This window comes from Sciurus vulgaris (genome assembly GCF_902686455.1).
Source record: "Sciurus vulgaris genome assembly, chromosome: 11".
Classification (NCBI taxonomy): domain Eukaryota; kingdom Metazoa; phylum Chordata; class Mammalia; order Rodentia; family Sciuridae; genus Sciurus; species Sciurus vulgaris.
The window spans coordinates 40820358-40833747 of record NC_136472.1 but is presented as its reverse complement, the minus strand read 5'-3'; the positions used below and the strand labels follow the sequence as shown (position 1 = coordinate 40833747).

Below are 13390 nucleotides of genomic sequence, written 5' to 3'. Positions count from 1 at the left end.
TATAAATGGTATTAAATAGTTGAAAGGATCAGGGAAAATATTAAAACTACAGAGTAAAATACACAAATAACAGTACCCAAACAAAGAATTATCTGTCACATAATTAGTTGTGCATAGGATGGGGTATGAGGGAAATAGGAAAATATAACCTTTTTTAAATATTGAAAAGTAGAATTTTTGTCTTATGATTTTAATTTTAAATAAGTAGCAATGTTGATTCAAAAATGCTGGTTGATATAAGTGTAAAGTGTGTCATTGACAGTTGTAAAACCATAGATAGCAAACAATTTAAAGTATTTGGTAAATAAATAGATGTTTTTCCATTTTTCTAAACAAGCACTGACCAGTAGAATGTTCCAAGATGTTGGAAATATTCTCTACCAGTGCGGTCCAGTGTAGTCACTATTAGCCACATAAGTCTGTTGAGCATGTGAAATGTGATTTGTGCAATCAAGGCACTGGATTTTTCATTTTATTTAGTTTTAATTATTAAAATATAAATAATCACATGTAGAGGCTACTATGTTAAACAGCATAATAGACCAGTAGTTATGTAAATAATGCTGATATGTTATTATAATTAAGATTAGCAAAAGGACTTCCAATCATAAAATAGTTGATATCAAGAATCTTTTATTAAATGCAGAAAAGGTCAATTGAGAAAAAGCAAGTTTTAGACAATTCCACATGGAAATAGAGAAGGAAAACTAGGCATTACTTTAAATTTAATCTTTAAATCTATTTTTATAATATTGTCAAATATTTAATAAAATTATAAACTGTAAAAAATAAAGCAAGATTACAAATCCTGAAGATCCTTCATATTTCCATGAAATATAACTGACTCTATAAACATATTTGTGCTCTTTCTACTCTCATGATCTTGGAATACCATAGATATGACCCTAAAAGATTACTAATTATATATGTGTTATCATATCTATTTGGAAGGTATCTGTAGTATTAGATACAATTGCAGTTAATTATATGTAGAATTGTACCCAAAATTATGTCATCTGCATCAGTTTTGACTTTATCAAAGAAACCATCCCTGACCACTTTTCTTAAAAGAGAACCTCTGCCTTCTTACCTTACCTTTATTATCATGTTATTCATTATAAAGTTGCTTGTTTACTTATTGTTTTACACCCCAAAATATAGGGAAAGCTACTGATAAAGGCAGTATAGCCTGTGTTTGAAAATGGACACTGAAATTGGACTATCCAGATTTAAATTCTCAGCTCCATCTTTTACTAGATTTGTTACCTTGAGCAAGTAATTTAGCCTCTTTATGTTGAAGTTCCCCATCGTGTACAAAGATAATAGTAATAATACCTAATGTATCTAAAGCTCTTAGAAAAGACCCTGGAACAGGGTAAGTATTATATGTGTATATTCTTGCTATTGTTACTAAATTTGTTCACTGCTATATGATCAAAACCAAGACCAAAACTTAGCACATAGTAGATGCTCAATAAATAATACTTTTCAATATAACTGACACTTTGGTCTTATAAAAAATATCAGAACTGCTACCTCACATCACATATAAAAATTGAATTGGAATACCAAAGAACAAAATATAAGAATCAAAGCTTTTCAAAGAAAACACATATAATTCTTCATGACCATGGATTAAACAATAGTTTTTTATATTTATGATGTCAACAGCACAGTCAACAAAAGAAAGAACAGATAAATTGGGCTTCATCAAAACCAAAACCTTTTTTATATCAAAGAATGCTGCCAAGAAAGTGAAAAATCAGGGCTGGGGATATAGCTCAGTTGGTACAGTGCTTGCCTCACGTGCACAAGGCCCTGGGTTCAATCTCCAGCACCACCAAAAAAAAAAAAAAAAAAGTAAAAAATCAACCCACAGAATGGAAAAAAATACCTACAATACTTCATATATTTGTTGACTCTAGTATCTAGAATAAAGTATCCTCATGATAACAAAAGTCTCTCAATAACATAAAGATGAACAACTGAATTTAAAAAATAGAAAAAAGACATTAAAGACATATTTCCAAAGAAGGCATACTAATGAACAAACCAGCACATGAAAAAGTCTTCAACATTATTGTCATTTGGGAAATGCAAATTTAAACCATTTGAGATACCATTTCATACAGACTAGATAGCTATTTTTTAATTTATTTTCTCTTGGTGCATTGTAGTTTACATAATTTACATAATTGTGGGGTTCATTTTGACATATTTATAAATGCATGTAACATTATTTGCTCCACTTCAGTGTCCAATACTATCCCTTCCTTTCCCTCCTCCCTCCCCCAATCCCCTTTCTCTACTCTATTGATCTTCCTTCTGTTCATTTCCTTAAAAAAAAAAAAAATGGTTCATTATAGTTGTACATAAGAGTGAAATTTATTGTGGTACAGTCATGCATACAAGAGTATAATTTGGCTAATTTGATTCCATAGGTCCTCCTCTTTCCCATGTCTTCTCCCTCCCCCTCTTCGCCTTTCTCTGATGTTCTCACTTCTATTTTCATAAGATCTACTTTTTAAAAAAATCCTTATTTCTCTCCAGCATCTACATATAAGAGAAAAACATTTGACCCTTAACTTTCTGAATCTGGCTTGTTTCACTTAGCATGATGTTCTCTAGTTCCATCCATTATCTAGCAAATGTCATAATTTCATTCTTCTTTACAACTAAAACTTCGTTGTATGTATATACCACATGTTCTTTATCCATTCATCTATTTAAGGACACCTACGCTGCTTCCATAATTTGACTGTTGTGAATTGCACAGCTATAAACATTGGTATGTATCCATTTATGTATCACCCTAGCATCCTAATCTTAGTTCTTTTAGAGAAATACCAAGGAATGGGATAGCTGGGCCATATGTTGGGTGCATTTCTAGTTTTTTGAGGAATTTTCATACTGCCTTCCAAAATGGTTGTATTGATTTGCAGTCCCACCAATAATGCATTTGTGTACTTTTTTCCCCACATCTTCACCATCTTCTTGATGGTGAGTTTGATCGTGTAGTTTCAATGTGCATTTCCCTGATTGCTAAGAAAATATTTGTTGGGTTTTTTTTTTTTTCCCCATATATTTGTTGGCCATTGTATTTCTTCTTTTGAGAAACATCTGTTTAATTCATTTACTCATTTAATGATTGGGTTATTTGTTATTTCATGTTACATTTTCTGAGTTCTTAATATATTCTGGATATTGATCTCCTGTCAGAGAGTAGCTAGCAAAAATTTTCTCCCATTCTCTCACATTCTTCACACTCTTGTTTCCTTTGCCACACAGAAGCTTTTTAATTTGCTGCAATCCCACTTGTTGATTCTCAGTTTTATTTCTTGAGCTTTAAGTGTCTTATTAAGGAAGTCTGTGTCTGCCTCAATATTTTGGAATGTTAACACTGTGTTTTCATCTAGCAGTTGCAGTGTTTATGTTCAACTTCCTAGATCTGTGATATACTTTGAGTTGATTTTTGTATAGGGTGAGAGATAAGGATTTGGTTTCATTTTTCTACAAATGGATCTCTAGTTTTCCCATACTATTTGTTAAAACAGCTCTCTTCAATGTACATTTTTTGGCAACTGTGTCAAGGATCAGATCACAGTATTTATGTGAATTTCTCACTGTGTCTTTTATTTTATTTTATTCCATTGTCTAGTTTGATGTCAGTACCATGTGTTTTTGTTACTATAGCTCTATAGTAGCTATTCCTTTGGCTATTCTGGGTGTTTTATTCTTACATATGAATTTTAGCACTATTCTTTTTTAATTTCATAAAGCCTGTCATTGGTATTTTGATGGTGATCACATTGAATCTGTATATCACTTTTAGCCATTTTGACAATATAAATTCTGCTTATCCAAGAACACAGGAGGTCTTTCCATCTTTTGAGGTCCTCTTTGGATTCATTTTCAATATTGTTTATACAGTGTTCTATAATTTTCATTGTAGGGATTTCTTTACCTCGTTGTTTAGATATTTTTAAGGGATTGTACAATGTTTAAAAATATTTATTATATTTTTATTTTTTAATTAGATTCATTGTACATAAATGGGGTACAACTTTCATTTCTCTCGTTGTACATGAAGTGAGTCACACATTCTTGCAATCATATGTGTACATTGGTAATGTTTGTCTCATTCTATTCTTTCATTACCCCCCTCCCCACCCCTCATTTTCCTCTATACAATTCATCCTTCCTCCATTCTTGCCCACCCTGTTATGTATCATCGTCCACTTAAATCATTCAGCCTTTGGTTTTTTTGGGATTGGCTTATTTCAATTGGCATGATATTCTCCCACTCCATTTATTTACCTGCAAATGCCATAAATTTATTCTTCTTTATGGCTGAATAATATTCCATTGTGTATATATATATATATATATATATATATATATATATATATGTATATCACAGTTTCTTTATCCATTCGTCTGTTGAGGGCATCTAGGTTGGTTCCACAATCTAGCTATTGTGAATTGAGCTGCTGTAAACATTGATGTAGCTGTGTCACTGCAGTATGCTGATTTTAAGTCCTTTGAGTATAGGCCTAGGAGTGGGACAAATTGTGGTTCCATTCCAAGTTTTCTAAGGAATCTCCACACTGCTTTCCAGAGTGGCCGCACCAATTTACAAGCCCACCAGCAATATATGAGTGTAATTGTTTACCCCACATCCTCGCCAACACCTGTTGTTGCTTGTGTTCTTGATAATCGCCATTCTAATTGGGATGAGATGAAATCTTAGGGTAGTTTTGATTTGCATTTCTCTTATTACTAGAGATGTTGAACATTTTTCATATATCTGTTAATTGTTTTCAGATCTTCTGTGAAAAGTCTGTTCATTTCCTTAGTCCATTTATTGACTGGGTTATTCGTAATCTTGGTGTAAAATTTTTTGAGTTCTTTATAAATTCTGGAGATTAGTGTTCTATTTTGTTTTGTTTTGTTTTGTTTTGTTTTTGAGGCACTCGTGAATGAAATTTTTTCTTGTTTTCTTCTCAGAAGATTCATTATTGAAATATAAGAGAGCTATTGATATTTGCATGTTGATCTTGTATCCTGCTATTTATCATCTCTAAGTAGTCTTCTGGTGGAATTTTTTGGATATTCTGAGTATAGGATCATGTCACCAACAAACAGGTAATTTGACTTCCCTTCCTATATTATTCCTTCAACTTCCTTCTCTTGGCTCATTGCTATGGCTAGAGTTTCAAGAAACACATTGTGTAGGAGTGGTGAGAGTGCACATTCTTGTCTCATTCTTAATTTTAAAGGAAATACTTTCAGTTTTTCTCCATTTGGTATATGTGGGCTTTGTGTTTGTGATATATGGCCTTAATTATATTGAGGCAAGTTCTTTCTATCCCTAATTTTTTCAGTGTTTTTAGAAAGAAGGGTGCATCTATTGAGATGACTAGAAGATTTTTGTCTTAATTCCATATATGTGGTGAATTACATTTATTGATTTGGTGTTGATTTGGGTTTGTTGAACCAACTTGCAATCTGGGATATAACCAACTTGATCATAATGTACAGTCTTCTTGATGTGTTTTTGAAAATGTGGATTTTTAATTATTAAGAATTTTTGTGTCTGTGTTTATCAGGGATATTGGTTTATTATTTTATTTCCTTGATATGTCTTATCTGGTTTTGATATCAGGGTGACACTGGCTTAATAAAATGAATTTGGGAGATTCTCCTCCCTTTCTATTTCATGGAATAATTCAAGGAAGATTGACATGGTTTCTGCTTTTAACATCTAGTAGAACTCAGTTGAGAATCCAGCTGCTCCTTGGCTTTTCTTTCTTGGAAGGGAATCTTACTGCTTGATATTAGTGTGTTTAGGTTCTTGGTTCAATTAGGGCAGGTCATATGTATCTCGAAATTTGTGAATATCTTCTAGATTTTCTAATTTATTAGAATGTAAATTTTTAAAATAGTTTCTAATGACTATTTGGATTTCAGAAATACTAAATATCCTTTTTTTTCATCTGTAATTTTGCTGGTTTGAGTCTTCTTTTTCTTTTGATTAGTTTGGCTGAGGGTTCATCAATCATGTTTATGTTTTCAAAGAACCAATTCTTTGTTGCACTGATCCTTTCTATTTTTTTTTCTCAGTTCTATTAATTTTGGCTCTCATCTTAATTATATCCTGTCTGTTACTGGTTCTGGAATTAATCCTTGCTTTTCTAGGGTGTTGAGATATACAATTATTTAGTTGAGATCTTTATGTTTGTTTGTGTGTTTTAAGGTAGGCATTCAGTGCTTGAAAATTTCCCCTTAGTACTGCCTTCATATTATTCCAGAGACTTTGATATGTGGTATCTCTGTTCTAATTTGTGTGTAAGAATTTTTTATTTCTCTACTATTTCTTCTATGACTGACTCCTTCTTCAAAAGTATATTATTCAGTCTCCATGTGTTTAAATGGTTTCTGTTTTTTCGTATTTTTTATTTCTAATTTCATTTCATTATGATCTGATAAAGTGCAGAGAATTATCCTTTGCTGTTGTTGTCATTGTTGTTTTTTAGTAAGACTTGCCCTGTGTACTAAAATATAGTCTGTTTTGGAAAAGATTATATTGGGAGCTGAGAAGAAAGTGAATTCAGTTGTTGATGGACAGAATAGTCAATAGATGTCTTTTGGCTCCCTTTGATTTATAATATTTTTAGGTCTGAAGAGTCCTTTTTTAATTTATATCTGGATGATTTATCTATTGGTGAGAGAGGTATATGGAAATTGAATTATCGTATTGGAGTCTGAGACTTTATAAGTAGTACAGTTTGTTTTCAGTAAGTAGTGCACTGACATTTGGGGCATAAATATTTACAATCATTATATTTTGTTGTTGAATATTTAGTTCTCTTAAGCAGTAGGCCGTGACCTTCTTTGGCTCTTTTGATTACTTTTGTCAGATACAAGACCAGCTACTCCTGCTTGCTTTTAGTCTCCATTTGCATGATATACCTTTGTCCATCCTTTCAACTTCAGCCTGTGGATGTCTTTACCTATAGAGCGAGTCTTTTGAAAACAACATAGAGTTGGGTCTTATTTTGTAATCCACTCTGCCAGTCTGTGTGTTTTAATTGGTGAGTTGAGACCATTGACATTCAGTGCCATTTTGATTTACTTCTAATGTTTAAATCAGATTTGATTTTCCTTTACTTGGGTTGAAAAACAAAATGGTAAAACATGAACAGAACAAAAAAGTGAGAGAAAGAGAAGACAGAATATAATAATACAAACTAAGAAAAAAATGGGGAATTTGAGATAGAAGCAAATAATGCCAGAGGGGAAAGAGGGACTAAAGGGACAAGTGTAGCTTGAGCAGGAAAGGAAGAAGAGTAAGAATTATTCATGCTTCAAAACATTAGAAGAAATACAATCATTTGGATTAATGACAGCAGTATTAAATAAAGGAAGACCTATTGATTAATTTTAAAAAGTAATATCTGTAAAATCAAAACTGACATTAGAATGATTTATGATATTCAATAAAAGATAAATGAAGTAATGATATATGCTACAACATAGATGAGTGTTGAAAACATTACGCTAAGTGAAAAAAAAACTGTGCAAAAATTCACATGTGATTCCATGTAATGGCCAGAATAGAATAATCCATCAAGATGGGAAGTAGAATAGTGTTTGCCAGGAACTATAGGAAGTGAAAGTGTCTATCTTAATGGGTTTGAGGTTTCTTTTCAAAGAGATGAGAATGATAGTTTCAAAATTCTGAATATACTAAAGAACACTGAATTTTATACTTTAAATGGTGAATTTCATTATGTGAATTTTATCTCAATAAAAATGTGCATATGAGAAGACAACCTGTAGATGACAATAGTTGTTGCAGTGTACTTTTTGTGCATCTTTTGAAAGTTTTTAGCTTTTAAAAATGAAAATCTGTTTTATCACACAGAAATTTAAATCATTGTAATATCCATGACACTTAAACGTTTTTTTAAATTGTGAAATACCTATTATAGGAGTAGATATGTATTTAATAAAATAAATGAGAAAATGCATGTTTATTTTTTTGCTTATCTTTTTTATAATTTAATCTTATTTCAATGTTTTAGTTGTGTTAATAAAAGTCCTTTTTTACTTCATTAATATCTATACCCATTAATGTAAGAACATTTCTCTTCAAGTTTGCATATTTTGAACAATAAGAAACAATGTGATATAAATTTTATAATGTTTACTCCATCTTTACAGAAAAATTAATTTTCAATGTGGGTAACTTTTGTCATAACTACTATTAAGTGACCCTGGAATTGAAAAAGATGTTAATACAAATAGTTTATGCTAAATATTGCCTAATTCTGGTAATGCACAAATATATGCTTCTAAGTAATGGTTAAGACAATTATTTGACAGACATAGTGTAACATTTATTGGATATTTACTATGTAGCAAGGGCCATTCTCAGAATTTTACATTTTAACTTATTTATTTCTGATGATAACCTAATGAACTGAATACTATTTTTCAGATATGAATGGAGACATAGAGAGGTGGGGTAGGTGGTCAAGGTTATCCCAGACACAGCTACTAGTGAAAAGTCAAGAGGTGAACCAAGATATTCTGGTTGCAGATTTCAAATTCATAACCATAATGCTATATTACACAATACTTTCTCACAAATGTGTATTTCCACTGGAAAAAGATATTACTTTAGATTTTAAAATACCAGTGCTTTGCTATGTTTTAGGGCTTAAATGATATAACTAGTTTCTAATACTAGCATAAGTTATAATATGAATCCACATTGAGGTTGTTTAGGAATTGACTAAAATATGATAATTTATTTTACAGCTGATTAGTTGACTTGAAACTAAATATAACTAAATATAGCCTTGAAAAAAATTGCAATTTAGACTAACTTATAAAATTATATTTACTAATGCAAAGCCCCACATTATTTTGTTTCTGCTAATAAAATATAAAATTATTGTATGTGCTTTCCTTCTAGAAAATTGTATTTGTTTGTTTTAGTCACTTAAAGGTTGCCTTCCAAAATTGATAAATTGGAATTCAGTGTCTCTTTACTAAATCAGAGAGTTTAAATTCTATTTTCGTTGTTAAGAAATATAAACTTGCAGGTGCAAAACTAACATTTGATGTGGGTAAAATAAATGTATTTATTCTTAGATGTTACTTCACCCATTATTTCAGTGAATGAGTTTTTTGAATTCTTGAATTACAAACTAGTAAATAGATTGTGCACATGCTTTATTTTTACCTTGTAGAAAACATAACAGTAATTACATGTAATATGTAAGTGCTAATTCTAAACTTTGCTTTAAGTATAGATTTTTTTTTTTAATATGCAGAGCCTCTTGATGGAATAGCATTTTTTTAAAAATTTCTTGGGGGTACCTGGGATTGAACTCAGGGGCACTCAACCACGGAGCCATATCCATCACCCTATTTTGTATTTTATTTAGAGACTGTCTCATTGAGTTACTTAGTGCCTCACCTTGGTGAGGCTAACTTTGAATTTGCAATCTTCCTGCCTCAGCCTCCCGAGCTGCTGGGATTACAGGAGCATTTAATTTTTGAATATGGAAATCCAAATATTTTTAAATTCTAGTTCATCACTAAAACATTAAACTTTGCTGGGCATAGCAGCTCATGCCTGTAATCCCAACCACTCAGTTAACATTATGCTTCAGAATTTTTCATATTTGTCAGATGTTCAGTAATGTGTCATTCTGTTTTTTTAGGAACTCCCTGCGCCATTACTTGATGATAATTATAGAAAAGAACTTGATGCAGAAGCACATGATCATCAAACAACAGAATCTAATACTAAGATGAAAATCGCTTGGCGTTACCAGTTATTACCCAAGATGGAGGCAAGTCAACATACAAATTATTTCTAAAATTTGCAAATATGTTTGTTTTCATTTAATAGAATCTCTTGTGTTACTCATCTTTTTCTTTAAATGCAAAACAGGTTATATTTGTTAATTTAAATAACTAGATTTTTGTAGTATATTTGATCATAATTACATATTTCAAAATATGTCAAAATAGATGATTTCATTTCACCTCTAATCTCCACATAGAATCCTTTAAGACTGCAAACCAAAGTAAATGAAGTTATTTCTATCTATTATGATTACCAACAAATATTCAATATAAATGGTTGTTCCTTGGAAGTATTATTTTCATTCCTATACATTTGCAATTATTAACATTTTCAAACTCCTGGTAACCTGACCTATCTCAAAGAAATAGGAAATGAAAGGAAAATTTCTGAGAAGTCAAAACAGATGTCAATAAATCTATTGAAGTTCATAAACTCTGTTCTTGGTGAATTCTCTGTTCATTTATTAACTTCCTCATTAATTAAATTGTTCACTTCATACTTTTTAGAACACTTTAATATCTATCAGACTTTTATCACTTTATCATATTGGTAGAAAGGAGAGAAAATTCTAATCTGGATAAAACATTGTTCTCAAAGTCCACCCCTTTCTAGTCTTCCACCTTGACATTAATTTATCTTTCCCAAGAATAGGAATATGTTTTTTGTTTTGTTTGTTTATTTATTTATTTTGTGATAACAGAGATTGAAACAAGTGTTAACCACTGAACCTCATCCCCATCCCTTTTTATATTTTTATTGAAAGACAAGGTCTTGCTAAGTTGCTGAGGCTGTTTGAACTCAAGATCCTCCTGACTCAGCCTTCTGAGCCCCTGGTATTACTGGCAGGTGCCACCACACCTGGCCTAGATATTTATTTTTAATACTCTTCAGCTTCAAGTGCCTCATTTGGTTTTCCCTTTCTACTCTTCCCTTCTAAATGTATGGTATACCATCAGTCATAATACAGTCCTGCCAAGATCAGTTATGGCCTTAGAATTCTTCTGTGCAGAATGTTCTGGGTGGTCTGTACTGGCTATTGAAAAGTTAGTATGTGAGATGAATCCTGTTTGCTGTTATAAGCTCGCAATATTTAAAATATATACTTATAGGATTATATAATCTACAGAGCCTAATCTGAATCTACCTTTTTAGTCTATGAGAATGCTCCTTCTGAATCACCTTATATTTCTACTGGCAATGCTTTATACTTTGTTATTCACCAATTCTTCTTTTTTCTTGTAGTATAAATATTACTACCTCAGATATTTTTTTCTTGCATAATTACCTACATTCTCATTTTATTTTCCATAGCACTTCATATATTTAAAGTACTTTCACATCATTTTCTAGTTAATTATTGGAATAATTCTCCTCTGCCAGACTACAGGTTCTTGTGAAGGCAAGGAGCTTTTTAAATTTAATTCTATATCTCTGGCACCTATACTAATGCCCAGATAATGAATAAATATTTAGTGAATGAGTAATGTATTTATTCATTCAGTCTGCAAATATCAATTAATCAACTATGTGCCAGTTATAAAACATGTAATATGTACACATTAAGCAATAGCAAATTTTACTGATTTAGGTTGGAAAATATTTAAAGAATAGTATTTTTAGACTGTTATTTACATGACTGTGAACACACTAAAATCTGGACAAAATATTTTACAACTCATAGTGTAAAATATGAACCAATTTTCTTTAAAGGTAAAGAACTTTGAAAATAAGGAGCATTCTGTAATACAGTTTTTAAAAGTGGGCAAAAAATATGAAAAGGAAATTTAGGTGGTTCTTAAACATACAAGAACAGATGTCCAATTAATAGGAGAAATGTAAATTAAAACTACACTGGCATGGTATTTTTCTCTTTACAGATTAATGGTGATCTAAAATGTTTGATGCTGTACTAGCAAAAGTCACAGCTAGCGTTCTCATCTTTGCTAGCAGAAATGTATATAGTATTGCTTCTGTGGAGGGTACTTTGGTAGTATCCTTCAAAATTATAAAAACATATCCTTTGATTCTTATGGAAATTTATATCATGAATTTGTTTACTCAGTTATAAAATGAAAGATTCTGAACTTTTCTTGAAATATATTCTTAATAGCAAAAGATTGGAAATAACGTCAATAAACAATGAAGTGTAGCTGAACTGTAGAATACTATATATTTATATTAAAAAATAAAAGAAAGCTTTGTGTAATCAGATGTTGTTAAGACATACTTGGGTGAGACTGAGAATTGAGTATAAGAGGCCAGCATAAATATACTTAGTCTTCTTTGGAAAGTGTGAGTTAAGTAACAGAGATTAAAACAGATAGGAAATTTAGAACTAGTACTTGGGAACCCTAATGGCAAAGAACTGCATGTCTTTAATCTGGAAGTTTTATTTACGTAACTGGGCTTAACAGTGCCTCTTTTTTGTAAAGAGTGACCGTATTCTAATTTTTCTACTGATTGTGTTGTGAAAGAGTTAATAATGAACATAAACTCTGAAGTAAATTTAGCTTTTTGATAAAGCTAAATTGTAGATTATATACTTCACTTGTTTCTTCCATTTTCTTTAGTTTTACTTGTATCTCAGGTGTTGGTCTTTTCATTGGTCTTTGACATTCTTCAAGTAAAACTGTTCGCAAAAATGCAAGCAACTAAAATTTTTAAGTCTTCTCTCTTTTGACTTATTACAAAATCTAGAACTGGAAAGAGAGTTCTTTGTTTCTTTACAAATTCATTGTCTCTTTATAAATTGTAATTTGAATAATACTTCTGCCCCTTTCACTTTGGATAATATGTCTGCCCCATTTACATATAAGCAGTGCTAATTCCATTCTTCCTTTTAGAGTATGGTATATCTGTTATTGCCTTGATTATCTATGGAGATAAATTTTTCTCAAGGTTGAATATTAACAAAGAAATCCACTGATCAGTTTTCGAAATTTACAGCTTTAGTGTTTTGAAAATTGTGCTCTTCTTACAACATTTTCTGCAAGTTATCTCCCATTTTCTCCAGGTGATTTCTAAAATATTACTTTGTCATGACTTCCTTTGTCAGTTGATGTAAAATAAAGTTCCTCTCTCTCTTTCATTGCCTTACACTGCTTTATTTTTCTTTAAGTACATCATTAAATCTAGTAGATGGTATATTTAATTTATTACTTATCATCTATCTCCTACTAGAATGTGAGCTGAATGAGAGAAAGAGACTTTTGACTATTTTACTGAAAATTAGTTGGTGTTCAATAGTTATTTGTTGGATCCATGAGTGAATAATCATACATTGTGTAAGTTAAATGCTAAACTGTGTTTAATTGCATCAATTAATACTACAAGTAGCAATTTATTTTGACTTGACAGTCAATGGTCAAACTTCAGTATTCACAAGTTAGTTCTGTCAGTTTTAGAAAACAGAATTATGTTCTGACTTTGATTTTCTTTGAAATGTCACCAGCATTGTATGTTTGCCTGTCATGGTAATTTGATTTTATTTTTTATCTTTTAGTG

General features: G+C 31.0%; 1 protein-coding gene across 1 annotated transcript in view; it reads left to right on the top strand.

The window, feature by feature from the left end:
• Window positions 1–13390, top strand: part of ELP4 (elongator acetyltransferase complex subunit 4) — a 242345-nt gene that overhangs the window by 59982 nt on the left and 168973 nt on the right. Inside the window, exon 4 of the mRNA XM_079105479.1 lies at window positions 9738–9869. Within this exon, the coding sequence (XP_078961605.1) occupies window positions 9738–9869 (132 nt within the window). The remainder of the gene's footprint in view (window positions 1–9737; window positions 9870–13390) is intronic.